The sequence below is a fragment of the Oryzias melastigma genome, linkage group LG5 (assembly GCF_002922805.2).
Source record: "Oryzias melastigma strain HK-1 linkage group LG5, ASM292280v2, whole genome shotgun sequence".
Classification (NCBI taxonomy): domain Eukaryota; kingdom Metazoa; phylum Chordata; class Actinopteri; order Beloniformes; family Adrianichthyidae; genus Oryzias; species Oryzias melastigma.
Window position 1 is genome coordinate 9,183,937 of NC_050516.1, and position 24,421 is coordinate 9,208,357.

Genomic DNA, 24,421 nt, shown 5'->3' on the forward strand with positions numbered 1-24,421 from the left:
TTTAAAGTAAAGGTAGGGTTTTTTTTGTACTTTTAACATGCTCTTGCAGGCTTTTTCTGATGATGAAGGACACATAGAAACACAAGTTTAAAACTGCATTTCTGAATTCAAATTGTTGGGAATGGGGAGCAGATCCACCAGTTTCCCTTGGGATCAATAAAGTATCCATGATCCATGCATGAGAAATAATATAAATGAATATGCCTCAATCTCTGTACGAAATGGACACTTAAAAAAAAAAATCTTAATCTAAGTTGCAACTAAAATTCCAAAGGGTTCACGTTTTCTCCTGCAGGTCGATTTGATGAACAAATTGCCTCAAGCCGATCGATCTGATTGGATCGCAGGAATAAAAATTTAATCATTGATTTAGTTGATTAATCGCTACAACCCAACAGAATTATCAGTGTTTGTAGATCTGTGTGATGAAGGATTAAAGTTTTTGTCAACATTTGAGAGTCTAAACCAGCTGTCAGCAAGCTGAGGCCCCGGATCCACATGCAGCGCTTTCATCCCTCGATTGTGGCTATTTGGCTTTTGAAGAGAAATAGTAAAGTTATGGTACATGTTTAGTCTACTGTCAGTTATTAGTACAATACCATAATCACATTTGATTCACTTGTAAACATATTTTAAAAATTTGATTCTACACTGTTTTTATCTGATAGCAGCCGAAGAAAAAAAGATGACTGTGTACCAAAGTCATAATAATAATAATAAAAAAAATGTTTGTTTTTAATTCAAGTAGATTCTTGTTTGACAAAGAATGTCTGTGCTGCTGTCAAAAGTAAAAGAAGGTACATTTGTAATATACTGGACAATAAAAAACAGTTATATTTAAATGTTGTATATATTTAAAAGCTACATTTGAAAAATGAAAAACCAAAAGCATATTTTTCAAGTCAGAAAAGCCAGATTTCTACTTTCCATCATTTAGTGATTATTATTGATCTATTGATTTATTTTTATTTTTTACCATGGTGTGTGGATGTGTTTGTACCTGTGTGTGTTGGGGGTTAAGGTCATTGTTTGGGTGGGAAATGTCTCGTTCTTTGTTTTTCAATTTTGATTATGTTTTTATGTAATCACTTTGAGTGAACTCATTTTTTTTTAAAAGTGCTACACAAATAAAGTTTGATTTGATTTGATTATTCCAGAATAAATCAACTTAAACCTTAAATAACTTTCAATATTTTACTCTCCATAGAAATATATTTTCTTAAAATTATACAAGTTAAAAATGAGTGAAAGATAACATCGGGTCATTAATAACAATCAGATAAAATGATCTGGAGGGACGGATAGAATTACTCAGAGGGCTGGATCTGGAGCCTTGACTTTGACACATGATCTACCATTCATCAGTAAACTATGGCTTAAAATATTTACAATAATTTAATTCTAACAATTTTTAAAATAATTAAATTCAGCTTCTTGACTTGTAACAGCATTAAGTTTATTTTAATTTACTTAAATAACTTTGTCTCTGAACAGCAACTAGACACTGTTGAGCAGCAGGACACACTCTAAACCTAATAGACCACTGAGAGTTCATCTTTAACCTCAGCATGGGAAGTTATCTGACGTTATCAACATAAATAACAGAACTTATATAACCAAAGCAAATAATGAAAACACTTTAAAAGAGCTCCATGTGAACCACCAATTTGTTTTTTACTGAAAAAAGGTCAAAAGACACAAGAATGTTGAAAATAATTTATATTTATGTGCTTTTGATCGATAGAAAAACTCATTTATAGGTTTAAAAAAGAAACATCTGAACCACATAAACAAACTCAGCTTACATAGTCTGTGAAGTGAATGGAAATGTTCCCATCAAGCTCTGCTTTAGTCATGTAGTGCAAATACCTTTCTAGTTAAAAAAGTTAAAATCCAGCTAAAAAGAGAGAATTTTTGTGCTATTTTTCATTCACCCTCCAAACCTTTATAATCAGTAATGATCAAAGTAGGATCTCAAACGGATCAAAGTCAAAGTTTTAACATTTACATCAGAAAATAAGGTGTTTTTGATACTTGTACCTGAAGTCTCACGCAGTTTTCCCCTGTGAATAAAGGAAACTGTTCTGTAACGGTTTTCAGACGATAAATCTTTTTCGCCAAGGTGGCAATACTTCCATAAAAATATTCCTTTCCTTAGATTTCTCTTTGATTCAGTCCCTGGTGTCCCGGTTCCTTTGGTGGCTCAAGAACAGGCACGAACCATGCACCCAAGGCATGCTGGGAAATGTTGGAGAACTTGAATGTTCTTTGGGCTCAAAGCAGTGCATCCAGTTCCAGCTGTGGCAGCGGCTCCTTCCAGTAGGAGAAGCTGCTGAACTCGGGACAGTCCAAAACAGAGGAGGTGCTGCTGCAGGCAGACAGCGCGGGGAAGAAATGCTCCACCAGCTCACTCAGGTGACTGTACCTGCAACAACAACACAAACCTCTGACCAGTGAAATTTGAGTAGGAGTGCGCAAAATGTCTTTAATCTGATCAAAGATGGATTAGAGTTAACTGTGTACACATGAGCCTGAAAAAAGGTTGGAATAAATCATTTTGACATGGGCAGAACCATCTAAAATACCAGAAGAAGTTCTGTTGTAAAAAAAACCCAAAGCTGCAGTTTACAAAGAATGAGATGATCTTCTGATCTTGCCTTTATTTATTCACGTTTTTTAAAGTGACAATTCGCTCGTACTTTTCTAAATACGTGCAGCCAGTGCTAAACTTTTTTCCCGACCGCATGGACCTGAAGGAAGGCTCGCGGAAACAAACAAAAAGTTGGAACAATTTCACTGTTATGATAATAGGAATAGAGTCTGCAAGAATTTCAAAAAGACCCGACCGCTCAGGTGGGCAGAACCCTGAGAACAACTTCCTCCAGATCAGATCATTACTGACAGAAGAAACCAGATCAGCTTCACACAGATGAGAGATTTGCAATAAATGCCAACCTTTACCATGGTTACAAACCTTCTTCATTTTTTTGTTTGTTTTTGCACATTTTTATTAGTATTTTGGGTTGTGGTTGCAGTGTTTTGTGTCATTTAAACTTTAAAAGTCGAATAGTAAGTAATTGTTTTTATCATTTATTTTCACATTTTATCTGGGAGGAAAATAAAAAGTTTTACATATTTTACACTTAAAAGCATTCCAAAAACATGTTTTATATAAGTTATTCATGAAGTTATTGATAATAACGACCTAAAAGCCTCTTGGGAACTGAAAGATCCCGATGGCTAAGACGAGCTCCGTGAGGAGCTGCAGCCCTTCAACGTCTCACAAGAACCACGACGGGAGACGATTCCCTATTCATGGGTCTAATTTTAGGATTGTTTTAGCATTACTTTCTCTGTAAAGATTACAGAAAGGAATTTGTAAAAACATGTTTACGCTGCTTAGACACACCCTGTGACGTCACTCACTCCTCGGTCCAGTTCTCTGATACAGTCACTGGTTTGAACTTACGAGGACTTGTTGCCTTTAGTCATCTCCTGGGTGAGCTCTCCTTTCGGGTTGACGGTAAAAATCCTGGTTTCAGGGACTCCAACCTTCTTGTAAGCATAAGCGTCCTGCAGGAACAGTTTCCCACAATCAGAATGCTATTTGCCTCAGATGTGGCAATAATCTAAGCATTAGAGCACTAATCCAGATCAGAAACCACAAAAAGACGAGTGTGGACACACATGCATGAGAAGCCAGAGTGCAGCATCACTTACATTAGTTCTGTTGCCGAAGGCTGCATAGAACGGCTGTCTGCCGGGGTTAAAAAGGTCTCTGATGTCGTTCAGGCAGGCCACCTTAAACACCTCTGGTTTCTTCTCAATCACCTCTCTGCACAGATTGTAATCCAATATACGATCTAAGAACTAACAAGTCTTTTTGATACGTCACAAAGAGTCTTTTCTCTTTAAATTATTTCTTTACTCTTAAAAGAAAAAAAGCACATAAGAGTTCAGACAGCAGATGGGGAGATGATCTGAGGGGGAAATGATTCCCCAAAAGAAAATCATATTTGCAAAAAGATTGTATGATCATTTCATTTCCAGATCATGAACATATTAAAATACAAAAAACAGAAGCAAAACATGTAAAAATGAAAACAAATGTACATTTGAATTAAAAACTGTTTCTGGATGCTCCCTGATACTTCTTTTAAAGATTGTGGTTTTTATCTGATCAGTTTCTCTAATGATTTGAAGTATTTAACCGTTAGAGACTGTATTTTACTACAGAATGGAGAATAATTGTAAAACTATGAAAAAATTAGTCAATATTTTACAAGAAAAAAAGTCATAAATTAGGAAAATTTATGAGGTAAAAGCCTTTTTACTGAGATAAAAAAAACAACAACAAAAAAAGAAGCTATATTGCGTTTCAGCATTTGGAGCACTGTCAGCAGTTTCTGCAGATTTGGTTTCACAAATAGGAAATAAGTCTTTAAGCAAGTCAAAAAGGTATTATAGGAAGTAAAAGGAAACTGAAAAGTATTTGCAGGACCCTGAGCCTCTTCAGACAGGGTTCTACACTACATTTTTGTGCTGGTTGCACCAGTGCACCAACATTTTTTTTTAGGTGCACCACCACAAAATTTTGGAGCGTTGACCTTCTCAACCTCATTGTATTTAACTCTTCACTTTTACATGATCACTTTCCTTTTTATTTGATGTCAATATCTGCATTAAGACTTGAGAATGATTCATTTACAAACTGGTAAACATGCAGCCCTTTATTTATAACAGAGTTCTACAATAATGATAAACTACTAAATCTGTATTTTATATAGTATATAAAAATTAATAAAATGCACAGTTAGAAAAAGATTACATTTGCGACAGCTGTAATGTTAGCTTGGGGGTGTGAGGGGCTGTAAGCTAGCAGCAGAGCGAGTAAACAAAGGTTTGAATAGATGTCAGTGTGGGGTCACTTCACACCAACTGTCATGCCCACAACTCAGACGTCGCTCTGCAGAAACTGTCCAAGAGAATGAGAAGTTTTTAGATGTTGTCTAAAAACACAATTAAATTAATCCCAATGAAAAGACCACTTTAAAATGCTTAGTAAACAGATCAAACTATAGTTGGAGTAGGACTTTAAAATGCTTCACTGAGTTAAATATTGCGATGTATCGCGATATTGTAGTCAGCAATAAACCTGCAGAAGTTCAAAATGTGCATTTCTTTGATAAACTAAATCCCTTATAGCACATGTGTCAAAGTCAAGGCCCGGGGGCCGGATCCGGCCCTCCAGATTTTATTGTTATTAATGACCTGATGTTTTCTTGCGCTTTTTTCTAACTTGTATAATTTTGACAAAATATATTTTTATGGAGAGTAAAATATTGAAAGTTATTTAAGGTTTAAGTTGATTTATTCTGGAATTATATTCCTGCCTTTTTATTATTCATAGTTATGTTAAAAGTCACAGTTTTAAAGTTTTAAAAATTAGCATTTTGTGGACTATTTTGGATTTTACTAAGATTTATTTAGGTTTTTTGGGAGTTTAGCAAATATTTCAGCTACATGCTAGCTGTTTTGGCTAACCTAAGTTTTTTTTTCCATTTTTTAGGCTGTTTTGGCATTTGGCTATCAGCTTCAGTATTTTCAGGTAATAATTTCAGCACCTTCAGCTATCAGCACTAGCATCCCCATCGGCCAAACTCAGCTTACAGCATTCACACTAGCATTAGCCCAGATAATTCTATATATCTAGTTCATAATGATGTTAAAAAGTTATGGTTTTAAAGTTTAAAAATTTAGTTTTAGTGTGTTCAATAAATGTTTATCCTGTTTGGGCCGCGACCTAAGGTGTGTTTTGGATTTTGGCCCATTGTGGGATCGAGTTTGACACTCCTGTCTTATTGGATCAAGAAAAAAAAATGGCTGCATTGATGGATTTAGTCGCTATAAGGAGGAAGGCTTACATCACCAACTTTGTTTTCAAAAAAGCTTTATCTTTGAAAAATTACATTTTTTTTCTCACTCGTCTATAACTTCCTCATATTATTATTTATTTTTTTCCTTTTATGCTGACATTTAAAAGGACCTATAACTCAAAAATATGTTTTGCTTTTCTCCCTCAGAATCTACTGGAATTATCATGTTAACAGTTGAAAAATCACAGTATGTTCACAATTTTGTGTTTAAGAGTCACCGGCGACGCCTCAGGTGTTAAAGGGTTAGAAAATAGTTTTTAAACTGACATCTTAAATTTCTGCACAATTAGAACTATAATTCCACTAAATCAGACAATTATGTTTTATTATTAGGATTAAAATCGTGCATTTAACTGACAATTAATAAATGCAATTTTAATTTTTAAAAATAGTTGTGAGTTGACAAACGTTTGTTTCTTTGACTCTTCCAGTCAACGTTTGTCAGTAAAAACGCTGAACATGATCTTTTTTTGTGGGGAATATTCACCTGTGTAGGGCTGAAAAGAGGCTGCTGGGGGCCAGTAAAACGGGCCCTTTGGGGAGGACGGTTCCTTTGTCGTTGACCCACTGCAGGTAGTCTTTGGTGATGGCGGCCATGCCTATCGCCCTCGCCGAGCAGTACAAGAACTTGTAGCCATTTCTGGAAGAGAGAAAAAGGCCTGTTTGTTTGTGCTCGTGCGCGCCCCCCGACTGCTGACTGCCACATACTGGTGTATTTTGTGGTAGAGTTTGGCGATCCCTTTATGTGTCCAGTCTTTTCCAAACTGAGGTAGAATATGACCCAAAGCGTCAGACCTGAAAAACAACACTGAACTTAAATAAAGAGAGGTTTCATTTAGAGACATGTCGGAGAAGTCTGTGTTCTACTTGGTGATGGTGCCATCAATGTCTGATATGATGACGCGGTCGTCCCACTTCCACAGGTAGATGGCGGCCTCGCAGCGACAGGTGCCCTGGTATTGGGTGGTCACGCTGAACACCACTTTATTGGCTCCTTCACGCAGGTTCAGGTGCTCCTGGTGATCGGACAGAAGAGTTTGGTGCACCGATGCTCATCCTCTGTAAAGTCATGAGCGCTTCACTTCTTACTATCTGCTGGGAAGTCAGGCGGAGGGATTTGCGGTACACTTGGCTGACGGACTGCGTGGCGGTGAGCGTGTCTGAGGAGAGGCTGGACGGAAGGGTGGCTTTCCGACCGAGTCCTGCTGCTTCATCGCTGTCGGCGTCATCTAGAGTAGCTCTGAGGAAATGACACCAGAACACAGAGCTCAACAGCCGGGACGTGTTTGCTATCTGTAACCAGGCGGCCGGTTCAAGAGATGGACTGGAGTACAAACTGGAGCTCACACAGTAACCGTCGTGGCTCGATACGACCGCCGGAGTCTTTACATAACTTAAAAAATGCGAGAGGAACCTCCACTGCAGATGATCACACCCGACCTCTGCAGCCTGGTCTCTTGAAATTTTTGCTGGACCCCAAAGCCGAATCACAGCACTTTTTGTGAAGTTGGGGGCTACTAAACCAGAAATCACGTGAGCAAATGCAAAGTGCATCTGGTACATTTTTCAAAATAAAACCTATTTCCCGCTGTACTCGCTGTGTTGTAAACATTACGTCATTGTGACGGCCAACCCCGATCTCTCCTACTCGTTATACAATACGTGAAATATAAACGTTTCCATCCGAAGTTTGTGGGAATTTCAAATGTGTCAATTTTTCCGTTTTAAAGTTTTTGTATATTGTGCCTAACCAGTTATCTAACGTTGGTGGAGCCGAGTTCTTTCTTGTTATAGTTTTTTTACTTGCAGCTGGAAGCAGCTTTTTATCTGTCCTTTGATCTAGAGCTGTAACCTACAAGTACTTGTAGCCATGTAGAAGACGGGCATCCGACATTAAATGGCTCCATTGATTAATCAATGGCACTAGGAGCTCCATATCATTGTTTTTTATTTATTTATTTTACCTTTATTTTACCAGGAAATCCCATTGAGACATACATCTCTTTTTCAATGGAGACCTGGGCCAAAAGGCATCAATACAAGAAAATAAAATACAGTTAAAACAATTAAAATAGAAATAAAATACAATTATAGTAAAATACATTAAAATGCAATTAAAAGGAACAATAGGACAATGAATAAAAGGTTAATTAAGAGTGGTACAGATGGGTCAGGAGTGACATGTGCATATTTATTTTAAAAGCTCAGAAAGTTTGGCTTTAAAACAATTCAAGGTAATAAGGATACTTAGACGCAGAGTTTTGAATATTATTCCAGGAATGGAAAAGGTTGTTTAAAAGAGCTCTATTTGATTCGTTACTTCAAAGTACAAAGAGATAGTTTGGCATTTGTGCGACCAGAGACCATTTATTGTAACTTCTGCCTCCTTTTGCAATGGCCTGATACCGCGGTGACGGTAAATTTGTGGTTAATTGTGCGGGTGTAGTGTAATGTTTACACGTTAGGGACTAGGGAGGGAATTTAGACTTAATCATAGTGTCTGCAGAGCAGCAAAGTTCATTCGAAATTTGCTTCCGAGTTGTCTTAGGGACTGTTGCTGCTGAAGTCAGTCCGCCCCTGATTTCTGACATTCTTTTGTTCTTGGTGCAAAAAAAATGGCGAGCAATATTGGAGCTATGCAGTCGTACAGTTCTGATCCAGATTCCAGCTCAGACGAGGAAAACAAAGACGTTCATGGATTGATTTGTCTGTAAGTGGATGCATCAGAATGGAGCTTGTGGCCTTCCTATTGCAGTTTGTATGTAAAAACAACTAGTTCTTTTACATTCTCTTTTTCTGCTTCTGATTCGCTAGGATTTGAGAAAGAAACACGTAGCAACACAGTTTTAATCTTCCATCATGAGAAAAATGCTACAAGAACAAGCTAAAAACAGCAGAAGCTTGCAGACCCCAGAGTTAGACTGATGACACCTAAAACAAGTTTGAATGGTCGATCATTTTCCATATTGAAAGCTAAGGTTGCTGCAAAATTGGGTTGATTGAACAAAGTTGAAAAAAGCTGCAGGAATTGGTTGGATTTGCGTGAATTGGTGTGATTGTAAAATTCTGTAGGGTCTGATATTCATATTGGGAAAAACAGGCACAACTGCAGCATCACTCGCCCTCCATGTGCCCAAATCCCTCCCCATCAACTCTCTTACCTCACAGTGGAGGAGGCTCCTCCTGCCAACGGCTCCTCCTGCTCCTCCTTTGACCCTTTCTGCTAAAGAAGCGGCATCGAGAACAGGCTTTAGTTTTGGTTTTCTCTGTCATTAGAGCGAAGCCGCACCCTCACGGGAGCCGAGCGTGTTGGAGCACGTTGTCCCCTGCACTGCTCAGCGGTAGATACCTGACTGTCGGCCATCTCTCTGCGCCTCCACGAGAACCACCAACGTCCAGACTTCTTTGGCATCTTATCCTTCACCAGTCGGTCAATGCTACTCTGTAGAACACACGTGTCAGAGTCAAGGCCCGGGGGCCGGATGCGGCCCTCCAGGTGATTCTATCCGGCCCTCCAGATCATTTTATTTTATTGTTATTACTGGCCCGATGTTATCTTGTGGTCATTTCTAACTTGTATAATTTTGACAAAATATATTTTTATGGAGAGTAAAATATTGAAAGTTATTTAAGGTTTAAATTGATTTATGCTGGAATAATATTAATGCCTTTTTATTATTCATATTTATGTAAAAAAGTTACAGTTTTAAAGTTTAAAAAATGGGCATTCTGCCTTTTTTGGACTATTTTTTCTTCTACTTCTTTAGTTTATTTTGGAGTTTAGCTAATAGAATCTGGGTAAAAAAAAAAATAATAATAGCCAGAAGCTCCTCCCCCTGCCGGAGCCGACCGCAACAAAGATATTGTTTTAAGCTTGAGACCCTTTTCCCTTTTACCATTTTTTTTCTCTGTGACACTCTCCGTCACAGATGAGGCGGTCTAATCATCTAATCTATTATTAAGGGGGGGAAAATATGGGGAAGGAGAACTGAGGTTTAGGCATGGGAGGTGATGGTTAGGTTTAGAAAATGGTGGGTGAGGTGTTATGATTCAGGGAGAAAAAAACTGTTAGTTAATTCTCATTCCAAGGCGTAAGAGCAAATAGCTCTGAAAAGGTTTTAAAATATTATTTTGAAAGGGATTTATAAAGTTTAGAATATTTCCGCTTACGCAACCAGCAAATGATACGATTTACGCTTCTGGCTATAGATAGATTATGACGCTATCTCGCATGTGACCAGAGGTCCCTGAATATTTCAGCTACATGCTAGCTGTTTTGGCAAAATTAGGCTTTTTTTTTAAAAAGTTTTTTAGGATATTTTAAAGTTTAGCTATTTTTTCATCTACATGCTAGCATGCTAGTTTTGGCTAACCTAAGTTTTTCTTTTTTCTTAAGCTCGCTAGCGTCTTCAGTGGCCAAATTCAGCTTACAGCATTCACACTAGCTTTATCACAGGTAATGCTATGTATCTAGTTCATAATGATGTTAAAAAGTTACAGTTTTAAAAATGTAGTTTTGGACTTTGGCCTCATGTGCGATTGAGTTTAACACCCCTGCTGTAGAAAGATCCACAAATGAATATTTATCTGGTCTTTTTTCCCCTAAAAAACACCCCTGTAGTAAAAAAAATGGTTGAATCTTGTCAGTTTAAAACTATTTTTTAGCCTCTTGATGTGTTAAAAACTGACACGAAACAATCCTGTTATTTTAGGATTTCGATGTTCCAGTTTACTAGAAGATACCTTTGGCAGATTCTTCTGGAAGGCGGTCATGGAGAGGATCATTGGTGCAGCCACGGCCCAGTTGTAATAACTGTGGGAAGGCGGAGTCAGACCGTGAGCGGTGCTGATGCTGATCAACACCTCACTGAAAGAAGTTTTATTCTTACTTGGAGTTTACACAGATGACAAGACTGGGATCTTCGATGATGCCTGGATTACCGACGAAGTCCTGGTACGTCACTAGGTGTTCCTTGAACTTCTCTAGAGGTACGACAAACAGAAAGTTTTCATCCTTCAGTCATGACTGACACATGACCGGTAATTGTTTGGGCGGTCACCTTTGGTAATCTGGCTGGTGTCCCCCACTCGTCCGCAGAGCGACATGCTGACGTCCATGGTGTAGGAGGCGGAGTCTGACAGGTATTCTGTTCCGCTGTCCATCGCTCCACTGCCCACCGACTGCGGCGTCTGGCTGCCGGAACAGGAGCTCGGCTCCGCCCCCTGCAGACACGCCGTCTCTGCATCACTGAAGAAACGACAGAGACATTAAAATCAAAAGGTAATGTAACAATAGAATCCTAATAGAGGGACATCCCACCTTTTGGGGAAATACCGCGCAGCCACCTCAGGGTCAAGTGAGGTCAGATCATCCAGGTAAATGTCCGTCGGTCCCAGATGATGATTCCTCTTACCTGCGACCAAAAGACCCACAGATGTGGGACACTGCACCTTAAGGAGGGTCATATCGTGATTTTGCACAAACAAAGCCAGATAAGAAGAGTTCCATATGGGGTCAAATCAGGTTGAGCTTAAAGTGAACCAAAAAACAGATGGAAAACTAAATAAACACTGCAACTGAAACAAATTTTTGAAATTTTAAAAACAAGACATAATGAATTTGAAAAAAAAAGAAAATTTGAAAAAAACTGTTTTGAAAATTAAAAAAAAAGCTGAAAACTTGAAATAAATCTTGAAAATGTGAAAATAAATACAGAAAACTTGAATTAAAAAAATGCTATAAAAGTAAAAATTACCAATTGAAAAATAACATATCCATTAGTAACAGCTGCTGTTTTCAATTTTTTACTTTTTTTTCTGAATCTTCACTCTCAGTCCTCAGTTTTCATTCTGATTTTCAAGTTTTCGTTGCCTAGCTGAGAATAATTTTACAAGGGGGCGGGGCTTTGAGCTCACTGGCTACCAGAAAATGCATCCCATGATTCCCCTAGAGGTAATGGTGATGTCTTTTCTGCTGCAGAACGTTGTCTGTTTCTGTGTCCGCCTGCGTTGCCGCACTCCCATCAAATTTAGGGAGGGCGGTATCACTACTGTGCAGTTTGTCATCACTAATATCCCCGTGCAGCTTTCGCGGTCTCACCGTTTGGTGGATTTTTTTCAGCGCAACTTTGCTGTTGATTATGTCAATCAATCTCCTCCATGCCGTTTTTCACGCAGACGTGCAGCTTGGCAGGGTTACATCAATCTTCATCGTGATTAGATCCTTGTTTTTATCATAATGCTAGACTTATTTTTCTATCAAAGTTTGAAAAGTGAGACTAAAAAAATGAGAGAAAAGTGTAAAAATATTCATGTGTGTCTAAGACAAGTGTAGAAAATGTGTAGTGAGGGGTCCTCTCTGTCGCCACATGGGAAACATGTCCAGGTAGCCAATGAACTCAAAGCCCCGCCCCCATGTAAAATTAGGATCAGCTCAGCAGCGAAAACTCAAAAATCAGAATTGAAACTGTAAACTGAAAGTGAAGATTCAGAAAAAAAGCTGAAATAAAAAAAAGCAGCTTTTACTAAAGGATTAGTCATTTTTAAATCAGTAATTTTTACATTTATTTTTTTTCTTCAAGTTCTCAGTATTTTTTTTTTCAAATTTTCACAATTTATTTGAAGTTTTAAGTATTTTTTTTCTCAAATTTTCAAAAAAATCGTTTTTTCAATATTACATTTTTTTTTATTTTCAAGATTTATTTAAAGTTTTCTTTTTTTCAAATTTTCAATTTTTTCTTTTTATTTAAAATGTTCAATGTGTATTTTTCATGTTTTTTGGTTCACTTCAAGCTGATCCTGATTTGACCCCAGAGTTTCACACCTTTCCTCCTGTCCTGTTGCTCCTCTCTGGACCCCGTTTCAGAGGGAGGGGTTTTCCTCACAGTCGTAAAGCTGACCCTGCCGTCTTTTGAGTCTGCTTTGGGGGCAGATCTGTCAGTGAGCGGTTCGTCCATCGGTCTAGATGAACTGGCTTCTCCTCCTCCAGCACAGGGATCGATTCCTCCCCCCTGCTCCTCAGCACCTCCATTGCTCTCCTCGGATAGTAGAACCTCCATCTGAGGCTCTGATGTTTCCTGGACCACACAGCCCTTGCTCTCTTTCGTAAGATGTTTTTTTGCTTTGGTCTCATCATCCTTTCCACACTCAGCAGTCTCAGTGCCTCCTGTGCTGCAGCAATCAGTAATCTCAGTGACTTGATGTTGCTGCTCCGTGTTTTGTGTGCATTCAGGTATATCTGCAGAGTCTGCATCCACTGACGTGACACAGGACATGAAAAGCTCTTTAGAGGTCGAGTGGCTGACGTGAGGGTTCCTCTGAGGAGACGAGGCTGCTGAAGCGGCGGCGCTCATCCTGGGCTCCGGTTTAACCACGTTCACACTGTCAGCTGTCCCGCAGCAGATGGCAGGCTCACTGTCCAGGTCGAAGGAGTCTTGTCTCTCTATGGTGCGGAAATGAGAGCAGGAGACCTCTGCTGGTGTAATCTCAGGCTGACACAGCTGTAAGCGGAAACAGAAGTGCGGATCAGAATCTGTTCCTGTTCAGATTATCATGAAACTGATCAAAATTTGGAGTTTTAAAATGAAAAATATTTTTAAAAAAAGCTACATTAAAACACAGAAAATATATTTGTTTATTTCATAAGAATCAATTTCTGGATTTAAATGTGAAAAAAATAAAAACCTAAAATCATGTCATGGAGCAACCTATGGCAGAGCAAGTTTTTGAAAACCCGCTCTAATAAAAATAATGTTTTTAAAATGTTCTTGAAGCATTTTTCTGATGAAGGAGGACATAAATAAAGAACATTAAGCTTAAAATAATTGTGTTTCTCAGTATTTATTCATTCAAATCATTGTGAATCAGGTGCAGCGGTAGAGCGGTCGACTCCTGATCATAAGTGAGCAGGTTCGACTCCCGCCTTGCCCGCCCATGTGTCAAAGTGTCCTTGGGCAAGACACTGAACCCAGAATTGCCTCTGGTGGGAGGTTGGCGCCAGTGTTTGGCAGTGGAGCCACCACCAGTGTGTGAATGGGTGAATGTGTGAATGGGTCTGTGACTGTGAAGCGCTTTGGGCCCTCGAAGGAGGGTAGAAAGCGCTATACAAGTATACACCATTTACCATTTACTGAGATCTCAGCAACGAAAAAAAGGGAAGGGGGCCGGGGTTGCTTAGCACCACTGATATATATTACTGGACTGGAAATCACGTGACATAGGATGCGACACACATGCAACATTACTATAGATTAAGTCTTCCCGAGTGAAGAATGAAAGAGGTCCAAACAAGTAAACAAAGAACCACAAAACAGGATGCAATGTTTTCCAATCAACATCCAAAACCTAGACAACAAAACCATCAGAAATCATCACAGGACAGGAATTGCATTTTAATAGAGAGAAATCAGGCTATGAAGCGTGAAGTTTGTGCTAAAGTGGGAGCTAGCAAGTAGCATGCTAGCTTGGGTCATTGTTGATGTTTTTAAAAAACATTTTTTATTAATGTTTGATGTTTTAAAACAAGGCTAATGTTATTCCCACGTGATCAAATGCAACCAAAACAAAAACTGATGGAAATTCCCGTTAGCCACACGTATGTGCAGATCGCTGCATGTCTTTAAGTGCGTCTGAGGCTACATGTTGCAGTCGGTTGCATTTATTTTTCATAAGAAAGTGATTAGTAGCATGTCATTTTTGAAATACGTGCAGCCAGTGTTGAACATCTTATTGGTCGCACAAACCGGAAAAATCCCAGCTGGAATCTGCAGCGTTCACTTTCTGCCCAGTGACAGAAACACTGAAGAGAGCAGTCAGGGAAGGAGCTGTCAATGCAAAAATAATTACTTATTTTTCATGATTGTAGACTTTTACAAGTTGTTGCTTATCTTATTTTTAGGGTTGTGAATGTTGACGCGTTAACACGCACGATTAATAAAACATAATGAATTTGTTAATGTACTAAAGACCTCATGTGTCCTGCTGTGAGATCTGTGTAATAAAACTCTGTCTAAAATAGACTTTAACTTTTTTATATTCTGTGATTGAGATTTTATTAAATTAAAGAGATAATATGGCATTTATTTGTAGTTTTTGGACAAAAGTGATCTTTTATTTTAATAAATAAGGCAGAGAACGAAAGTCAATTTGACAGCTGTAATGCAGCAGCAGCAGTACACCTGCTATGAGGGGCGGAGCCAAAAGGAGCTGTCTGCTATTAGAAATCCAAAGACGAAACCGATCGTTATTCTATTTTGGGATGGGGACCGATATGAATTTTCCACCATTACAAACATCAGCATTGTCTAAAAATTGCAGAAACTCTGCGGTTCACCGTGAAAGTCCCGCCCACCGACGCCACAGATCTGCGTAGATTCCAGCCGAGCCGACCTGAAATCCAGCTGGGTCAGGATTTTCCCCAATTTATTTTTTAATTATTATTCAGAAACCCAACAAAGAAAATGTATGAGGAAAAAAGAAAAAGCTGGATAAAAAAAACATCAGAATTCCAGGAAAAATGTCAAATAGACAGCAGTGAAAAATTCTTATTCTTTGGGCTGCCTGGTGTGACTTCAGCCTGGATTTCTTAGTATTCTCATTTAAAATATATATATATATATATATATATATATAAATAAAAGCATGGCATTGATCAGTGTGGGGTTAGCTTTAAAATCAGTTTGTGTTCCACAGTACCGTCGGGAAGCCTCCCCAGTTCCACTGCATCTGGAGTCCAGGTGAATCCTGGCTTTCTAGGAGATCACAGTCACTCCCTGGAGATGCTGGCTGACTGCAGAAAACGCTGCGCAGGAAAACAGTCCGTTAAAGAAATCTTTGTTTGGGCGTTTCAATGCTCCTGGAAAAAAAAATCTTAAGATCTGTTGCATGTATAAAGATTTTAGTCACCTCCCTGAAGGCGACAGCTCTGGATGTTGGTCCGCCTCTCTGGTCTGAGCGGCTCCCAGATCCTCACCAGGCTCCTCAGACAGCGAGTAGTATATGGATTTACTGAAACATCCGCACAGAAAAATCTTTTCTAATTATCTTTCATGAGAGAATCTGGAAAGCACAAGAAGATGAAAACAACCAAGGAAAAACACACAACATAAAACTGAAGATAATCACTCAAGAGCTAAAAGGTCGGCAACCTCAAGGTCCAAAATCAATCAGAGATCAGTCTAATCTGAGCCACGAGTCACTTCATGAGCCTTCACAGTTTTACATGTGCACTCGCGCAACATTTTGTCATGTGCGCTCTGGCGCAACTTTCTGCGCACAAAATCAATCAGAGATATCTGATGTAATCTGAGCCATGAGTCACTTCATGACTCTTCACGGTTCTACTAGATCAGACTTGTTCTCCTGGAGTGACCTGAGCTGCAGCGGAGTGGACATCTCCTCTGACGCAGGACTGTCCTGTGGATCTGCCTCTCTCTCCTCAGATGAGGTGCTGGCCTCCTCTCTCGGGTGGTTCTCCGAGCGCACGCGCTTGCGCCGCCGTTTCTTTTTGCGAGCACCGACCCCGATGACGGGCGTCCCTTCAGCAGCCTCCTCCACCTCTTCGGGGAGCTCAAGGGGAATCGGGGAGGTACATAAATAGGCTGGGACCTACGAGAAAGAAACCAATTAAACAACATAAATGTAAACAAAAGCTACAATCATTACTCCTCTGACCTCCATATTTTGGTTTTCCTCAACAAAAAAAGCTTCTCCATTGTCTCCAAGCTTCATGTGCAGGTCCACTGGCTCTCCATTTATCTCAATGTCCACCTGAAATGACATTAGTTCCATTAATGACCAAGAGAGGAGCTCTGAGAGATCAGCAGCAGAGGAACTGACGATTTTCTCCTTGGAGCGCAGCACGCCCAGCTTCCCAAAGCGCACGTGGAAGGGGGAGCACTGGAAGGAGCCGTCGGGCTGCTGCACCACGATCACATCGATGCCCCCGGTGAGGGTGGCCGGGTTCAGGCCGCGGTACAGCTCCTTCACCGTCACGAAGACGGTCTCTGCCAGCTGGCCCACAATATTCATGGTTTGGGACTAGAAACAGAAAGCAGGATCGGTGAGACAACTCCAACAGGAACTTTCATCTCACATTTTCCTTTTATTTCCATTCCTGCCAAACAAAGGAGATTTAATTTAGAGATTATAAAGCTGGATTTGCCTTAATTTAGCGGTAACACCCTCCTGACCTTTGGTAGGAGATCTTCATCATGACTAAAGGGAGTAAAGGTCGGGAGTTAAGTCAGAATCCACACCAGCAGACAAAAGAAACCACTGTCGTCATTTTCTGCTTCTGTTGCAGCGATTGTAGGAAAGAGGTGGAGCTGTGCTGCACGAGGCAGACGGTGACTAAACCTGCTGCCACACTCTAAGAGAAAAATGGTGAAGGAATGAACACCATTAAATAGAATCTGAAATAAAAAAACTCAAAATTATGTGTCAAAGTCATGGCCCGGGGGCCGAATCCGGCCCCCCGGTGTATATATATCTGGCCCTCCAGATCATTTTATTTCATCGTTATAAATGGTCCGGTGTTATCTTGCGCTTCTTTTTAACTTCTTTGAAAGAATATAAAATATTGAAAGTTATTTAAGGTCGAAGTTGATTTATTCTGGAATAATTTTACTGCCTTCTAATTATTCAGAATTATGTTAATACGTTTCGGTTTTAAAGTTTAAAAAATTGTCATTCTGTGAGTTTTTGGACTATTTTAGAATTTATTATTTATTTATTTATTTATTGCTAGTTTGGAGTTTAGCTAATATTTTCAGCTACTTGCTAGCTGTTTTGGCTAATTTTGTCTTTTTTTGTTTTTTGGGCTGTTTTGTAGTTTAACTAATATTTCAGCCACATCTAGCTGTTTGGCTAATTTGGGCTTTTTTGTTTTCCTTTAGTTTCTTAGGCTGTACTGGAGTTTAGCTAGTATTTCACCTGCACGCTAGCTGTTTTGGCTAATTTTTTCAGGTTGTTTTGGAGTTTAGCTCATATTTCAGCTACATGCTAGCTGTTTTGGCTAACCTATGTTTTTTTTTTCTGAGGCTCATTTGTTATTTAGCTAATATTTTAGCTGGCTTTTAGCTTCAGCGTTTTCAGCTATCAATTTCAGCCTCTTCAGCTACTATCGCTAGCATCTTCAGCGGCCAAATTCATCTTACAGCATTCACACCAGCATGATCGCAGGTAATGCTATATATCTAGTTTATAATTATGTTAAAAAGTTCCTTTTTTAAAGTTTTAAAAATTTAGTTTTAGAGTGTTCAATACATGTTTATCCTGTTCGGTCCGTGCCCTAAGGTGTGTTTTGCATATTTCTTGCCAGATTTTGTTTATAAAATACACAATTCAAAGCAGTTTACCACTCTTGTTCTCAACAGGCTTCATGTCTTACCCAGAGAGAATGATTGGAAGGGAGATACCCCCTCCCAACCCGATTTTGCTGCCCTGACCCCCCCTCCGCCATCACCTCAAACACGAACACGAGCCCAAAGACACAAGCTCAAACCCCAACCGGGCCCGCCTGTCCAGGCAGCTGAGCCCCATATCTGCCTGTGGAGATCAGGCTTGACCCCTTTGATCCAAATCTACAAAAGTCACTTCTATCTGATGGGTTAGACCCGACCTTCCTCTTCATCTTCCTCATCACAATGACAGCTCCACAGTCGTTTCTGCTTTGAGCCGACACATAATCCAGCAGAGTCCGGGTATATTCAGAGGCGCGCGCACAGCCCGCCGCTGAACTGGATTCATACTTCCTCTCTTCCACTTCACATGACAGCCAGACCAGCAGTTTCTGAAAGGCTGTTCAAACGTGCCTGGCGTGAACTCTGATGTGTGTGGTGCACAGTTTCTGGTCACGACTACAGCTCTCCTTTGACCAGGGCGATGAGGAGACAGAAGCACAAACCAGCAGACAAGTTCAACAAACAGCTCAAGAGTTTGGACGTTAGCTCTGATCAAGCCATGAGGAATAAAAACAAAAACACAGTCAATACTGTCAACAAGTTTACCATCCAGTAAGTAAAATGTCGAATCCGCTTCTTGTTCTTCTCCTGCAGCTCCTCGCTGAGCCTGTAAAGGTCACAAAAGAGCTGCGACTTCTGGATGTTTCTTTTCACCGGTGCCCGTTTCTTTCTAGTAAACCACTTTGTCTGAATTGTTGAGGTTTCCACACAACCAATGAAAGACTGGAGTGCTCCATTCTGTAACTTTTTCAGAAAAATATAAAAAAAACTGGGCAAAAGCACAAACCACTTTTTTGAAAAGTAGTCATGATTGCAGGTCATCTGTAAAATACAGGTGTAATAGCAAAGTTCAACACTTTCCTTCTTTTATTTTCAAAGAGACAACCTGGAGCTCATTCTAAAACCTTTTGTAGTCTCTTTTTACTTTACAATTTTCTCTATTAATTCATCTTTAAAGCCATTTATTATTAAATGCTAGATAAAAGTTTTTTAGTACAACCTCAACTTCAATTTCATTGCCGTATTTTTGATTATATTACACAATAATTCCAAAACCAACCCTGAATCTGTCCAAAAAACTCAATTCCAAGTGGTAAATTTAACATCTTTACTCCAAAAATCACAAAAAATAAAGCAGATTCTGTTTTATAGCAAAAGCTCAAACATGTAGAGAGAAAATAAAAATGACTAAATCCAAAACTTAAGCAAAGACCAGGTCAAAACAATGTGAAAATTGTCTAAAAACACTTTGCAGCTTCTTTCTACTTACCAATTTTCTCTATTGATCAATCTTTAGAACGGTTTATTTTTATTTTTCAGTCTCTTTAGTACATCCTCCACTTCTTTTTTACAGACATATTTTGATTTTATTACAGAATAATTCCAAACCAACCCAGAATCTGTCCAAAAACCTCAAACTTAAATCAAAAACTGAAGCACAGACCACGTCAAAACAATGTGAAGATCTTCTAGAAACAAAGGCAAAGCTCCACTCAAAGCCTCAAGGATGTATTCTCAGCGTTATGACAACTGTGCGTCATAACTCTTGTTATGTTTAATGCGATAAAGTTCATAGTATCTATAGTATTCATAGCTTTTAGTATCAGACTCTGAAGAAGACGGAACATATCGGTCAAAACACGTCAGGTATGTTTTAATAAATGTATCCAGTGTCTTGTTATGCTTGTTTTAAACCAAAGATTTCAAAGCAAAACTTCAGGTTACAGTTTTAATGAAAACTATTCTAATCAGGGGTGGGATCATTCCTACACCATTGTAAACAGATGTGATTGGCAAACGAACTGCAGTTCAGAGACTCTGGAGGATTAATATAATTTCAAACTCTGACATAAAGAAAATAGAGAATTACCACAATTTTTTTTATGAAATGTTATTAGAAGTGATATGTTTTCCCTCTGGCTTCCTCTTTACATTTGAGAGAATCTAAAATGTCTCTTAAAGTTCCACTTCAACCCTACCTTTTCTATTATAAAATAGTTCACAGTGGTCTTTTAATTGTAATTATGCAGTTTTAAGCTAAAATCAAAAAGCCTGTGTCGATTTAAAGGCATATTTTCAGCAGAACGGCAGGAGCTCACTAGAAATGTGTTTTTGGGTTCTGGGTAGGACTGTTAGAGCGGAAGTTAGCCTAGAAAATTTCCCAGAATGCCTTTGTTTACACTGTCTCCCACTTACAACAAGTATCTCTCAAGCTTACATTAGTGTAGCAAAAAAAACAAAACCGGTAGGAATATCGGAGCAATCCAGTCAAACAATTTTGATCCAGATTTCAGCTCAGACCAGGAAAACAGAGACGTTCATGAGAACCTGCTAAAAACACAATTTTCCTTAGTCTTTAAGAAAAAAAGGTCAAGAAAAAAGCTTTCAGTAAACCCCCCCTCCAAATGAAGGATGGACAAATGTCCCCTTTCCCTCACAAAAGTTACAACAGCCGTCAGTATTCCCTGTGTCTTTTGTCGCCACCGTGCATGTATAAACCACAAAAACATTCAAAAAAATCTTTTAATTTATTTACTAGTCTGGTGCATTTGAACCAAACTATCACTTATAACAGTTAGAAACATTGTATAAGGTTGTTTTATGGGTTTTTTGGTGTTATAATCAGTTATTTTTGTTTTTTAGACATAGAAATGTGAGAAAGAGGCAGTTAAAACACAATAATCTCCTTCTTGCTCCTTTTCTTTCTTTTAATGTGCTCATATTTAATACTGATCTTTTATATACATTAATAAAACACAATTACTAAAATATAGTACATAGATATTCACCTTACGGCATGAAATATATTCAGATGTACCTTTGACAGAAATTTTGCTTTAAGGGGAAGTTTGAGAATAGCTTGTATTTCAAAATAAAATCCGTGAAAACTACGGGCTGTTCTGGAAAAATCAGTTTAAGTTTTTGACTAAACACACACACACTCAGTTCACAGCCAAGAATATTAAAAAAAAATAAGTAAAACATACAGGAACTTAATCATATTTGGGGAAACAAAAACATTAGTTTAACATTTTCTCAAGTTAAAAACAATGTAAAGCAGCTTCCGCGAATGTCTCGTGTTCTGGTCAACTAAATCAACATTAAAACTTTTACAACCATTTCTTTAAAATCTTAAAACATAAAAAGAGAGTTTTCCAACTGAAAACCTGACGTAAGAAAAGGTAAATTATTTCACGGAAAATTTGAACTTCACGGTGTAAAAACTTCTAAGAGATGCATCAAATTTTGAGGTTAAAATACTCCAACATAGTCTTAAACGGTTTCCGTTCTCGCTTCTTTAAAAAAACATTCTTTAATCATCATTCGAGAAAACTAAGGCCCAAAACATGATTTTGTTGATTTTTTACGTCAACACAGTCCAAACAAAAACTTACCTTTCGGTCTGGGGTTGCCTTTCAGACTCGCATCGCGTCCATCTTCCTACTGTACTGCGCCTGCGCGGACAATAGCCAATCAAAAGGCTGGAGAGAAAAAGAAAGCCCCGCCTGAAAGTCAAAGATGTGTGACACGCAGAAATGCTCAAAATACATGTGAATATCTTCAAACCAAATCATTTAAGAAAACGAGTTTGTCTTTGAAAGAACATGACAGTATTTAGTTGGATTGTCAGCAGAAGAGGCAGCATCAGTCATGTTTAACCTCTTCAGACCTGATGTTCATCACATTCTGACTGATATTAGTTCATTCTGCTTCACTCTGACTGTATTTAAAGGATTCACCTAAATATTAGCTCCAGCTTTAAGAAGCTGTCACGATTAACTTAACTAAAAAAAAAAAAAATACTCCTCATATTGTAATAATACCATTATGTGATCATATCAACAATGTAAGTAATACTTACATTAGTATTACTAATGTAAGTTATGAATGAATATTTCTACTGTTTTTCTTAATGATGAATTATACATTTATTTTGAACCCCATTTATGTTGAACCCTTTAGTAACCAGTCTCTTCTGTTTATTCCTACTGTTCTAGCACACAGGTAAGACAAAAGGAAATGTAGTTCAAAGTCAGCCTTGTACAAAATTTATTTTTCAAACAGATGAAATGATTCAAAACATCCCAAACAATCATTGATAATTCAGAATTAGTTTCCCTTTATTTGCAGTAGGGGCCTCTTTACACATGTCATTGTTAGAAAGCATAATCTATAATAATACTGTCTGTTTTTTTACTTTTAAAGAACCTAATAGATGACCTTAAAGAGTACATTTTTATCCACTGGAAAAAAAAAATTCAGTAAGAAATGAAAGAAAAAAAAGTTTAGTGCTGGGTTGAAGAGTGTGCAGCTGCTGGACGTTCTCTCCGATCCCCATGACAGCTCAAGACTCCAGACGTCGCCCGTTCACGTCCTCCACAGTGATGAGAGAACCAGGAGCTGCTCTTCCTTGTAGAATTAAAAATAAAAGATGTCCACCACCGTCCGCCTCAGCTGATCCAGGTGATGTGGGTCCTCGTCGAGCTCATGTCGCTGTGGTGGTTTTGTTGAACGGTCCTTCTGGTGCCAAATGGAAATGATGTCACCATTAATCCAAACTGTTATTGTAAGGACGTCAGAGATGATCAGTCTAATGCTATATTATGTCTATGCATGCAGACTATCATGTTATTTTATAAAGAGTAAAAGTATTTTTTTTAGATAAAGTTGACTTTTAGTAAAATCAGACTTTTACTCTTATGAGTGCATTTAAGTCCCTTCTGTTTATATGTACATTTTAAGTGATTTTATTTGGTTTATGCTGCTTTTGACATTTATTGCAACTTTACGCTGCTTTCAAATGTTCTTAAAAGACATGTATTCTAAGTAAAAATTCCTGAGTTAAAAATGAAAGAAACAAACGTTTTGTTGCATTTCATAAATCATCAGCATATGTACACAACAAAAGATGAACAGATGAGAAGAATATTGTTTCTTTTTTTCATTTTCTTATGGTGTTCCTTTGTCTTGAAAACTTTGTGCAATGTTACAAATTTCCCTGTAAGAGATAAATAAAAAATACCTCTAACCCTAAGCAAAAATACATTTGAATTGTATTTTACTGAGCATGCTTGAGAGTATTGCAAGTCTACCATGGAATGTGTACATGTGGTGTAGGAAGTACACTAACTGAATTTTTCTTCAGACTAAATCGGAACATTTTAAATTTGCAATAAAAAGATGTTGTACATACAAATTAAACTTTAAAGTATACTGCCTTACTTTTAGTATTGACTAAGGTATAGACTACTTGTTGGTAAGGACAATGAAAGTGAGGCTGCAGTTCCATTTATAAACCCACTATGATTTTTGACAAATGTTATAGAAACATGTCAAAAATATGTGATTATAAAAACAACAGTTTTTGCTAAATTATACAGGAATTACAATTTTAAGTGATGTTTTAAATTTGTAGACAAAGGTCTTGTAAATACTATCTCTCCCCACTAGGGGGAGTCAGTGCGCTCTTAACAGATCATTTAACTTAATTTATTAAAAAAAAACGTGGAAAAAAATATGATTATAAAGAAAAAAGTAATTATTATTTAAGGTGTGCACATGTTGACAACCTCTTCGGGCGGAAACATTTGAAGGGACTAGAATATAACAAATATTTTAAAATGTAAAAAAAAAAAATACTTTTTAAGTAAAATAAAATACTTAGATGAAGTGAATAATTCTGACTAATTTTGAATTATAAGAAGTTAAAATGTGAGGAACATGTCGACATGAAAGCATTTGGCGCATATTGGTGATGGAGGTTTCTTGTATGAACCTTTCTGCCTTTTTAAGGAAGCCTGCTGTCCTTCAAAGCAGACGCCGCCTCTGCATCCCCTCTCCGCGCGCGCGCATGTCTGCTCCATCCTCCCCGCCTCGCGCTGTTTGGGCCCCTTTCTCTAAATAAGGCAGCTTTATCGCAGTTCCTGTCATTTCGGCCCTTTCCTCCAAACATCCCGAGCAGCGGCGCTTCATGGCGGCGGCGGCGGCGGCGGTCCTCCGCCTGAGCATTCCTTCGCCATGTAT

The 24,421-nt window shown here is 38.4% G+C and overlaps 1 protein-coding gene and 2 long non-coding RNA genes across 4 annotated transcripts; 1 reads left to right on the top strand and 2 right to left on the bottom strand.

Moving 5' to 3' along the window:
- Positions 1 to 1,704: 1,704 nt before the first annotated feature.
- Positions 1,705 to 21,862, bottom strand: zgc:123305 (phosphatidate phosphatase LPIN2). 2 transcript variants are annotated; one of them, XM_024269652.1, is made up of 20 exons: positions 21,793 to 21,862; positions 16,773 to 16,973; positions 16,608 to 16,703; positions 16,306 to 16,541; positions 15,840 to 15,941; positions 15,630 to 15,735; positions 12,760 to 13,435; positions 11,257 to 11,350; positions 10,997 to 11,184; positions 10,826 to 10,919; positions 10,680 to 10,749; positions 9,286 to 9,378; positions 9,098 to 9,156; positions 7,026 to 7,176; positions 6,804 to 6,952; positions 6,645 to 6,731; positions 6,424 to 6,576; positions 3,721 to 3,835; positions 3,470 to 3,573; positions 1,705 to 2,425 (listed from the first exon to the last, which is right to left on the bottom strand). In XM_024269652.1, the coding sequence occupies exons 2-20, from the start codon at positions 16,962 to 16,964 to the stop codon at positions 2,275 to 2,277; spliced, it is 2,916 nt and encodes a 971-aa protein (XP_024125420.1). In that variant the 5' UTR covers positions 16,965 to 16,973; positions 21,793 to 21,862; the 3' UTR covers positions 1,705 to 2,274. The 2 variants fall into 2 exon arrangements, with proteins under 2 accessions (XP_024125420.1, XP_024125419.1); XM_024269651.1 differs by having other exon boundaries at positions 9,098 to 9,159.
- Positions 9,295 to 11,174, top strand: LOC112144838. The gene is made up of 3 exons (XR_002918976.2): positions 9,295 to 9,432; positions 10,649 to 10,925; positions 11,035 to 11,174. It is a non-coding gene; the product is annotated as an uncharacterized LOC112144838 (long non-coding RNA).
- A 631-nt stretch (positions 21,863 to 22,493) lies between the features above and the next one.
- Positions 22,494 to 24,314, bottom strand: LOC118598749. The gene is made up of 2 exons (XR_004947847.1): positions 24,174 to 24,314; positions 22,494 to 22,918 (listed from the first exon to the last, which is right to left on the bottom strand). It is a non-coding gene; the product is annotated as an uncharacterized LOC118598749 (long non-coding RNA).
- Between the last annotated feature and the right edge of the window lie 107 nt (positions 24,315 to 24,421).

Bases quoted from the DNA above. Each gene is read 5' to 3' on its own strand.
- zgc:123305 (XM_024269651.1), bottom strand. From the start codon at position 16,964: ATGAATATTGTGGGCCAGCTGGCAGAGACCGTCTTCGTGACGGTGAAG. The intron at 11,185-11,256 runs GTGGGATGTCCC...TCGTTTCTTCAG, and splicing joins GCGCGGTATTTCCCCAAAAG to TGATGCAGAGACGGCGTGTC. The intron at 2,426-3,469 runs GTAAGTTCAAAC...TTGTTGTTGCAG, and splicing joins ACTAAAGGCAACAAGTCCTC to GTACAGTCACCTGAGTGAGC.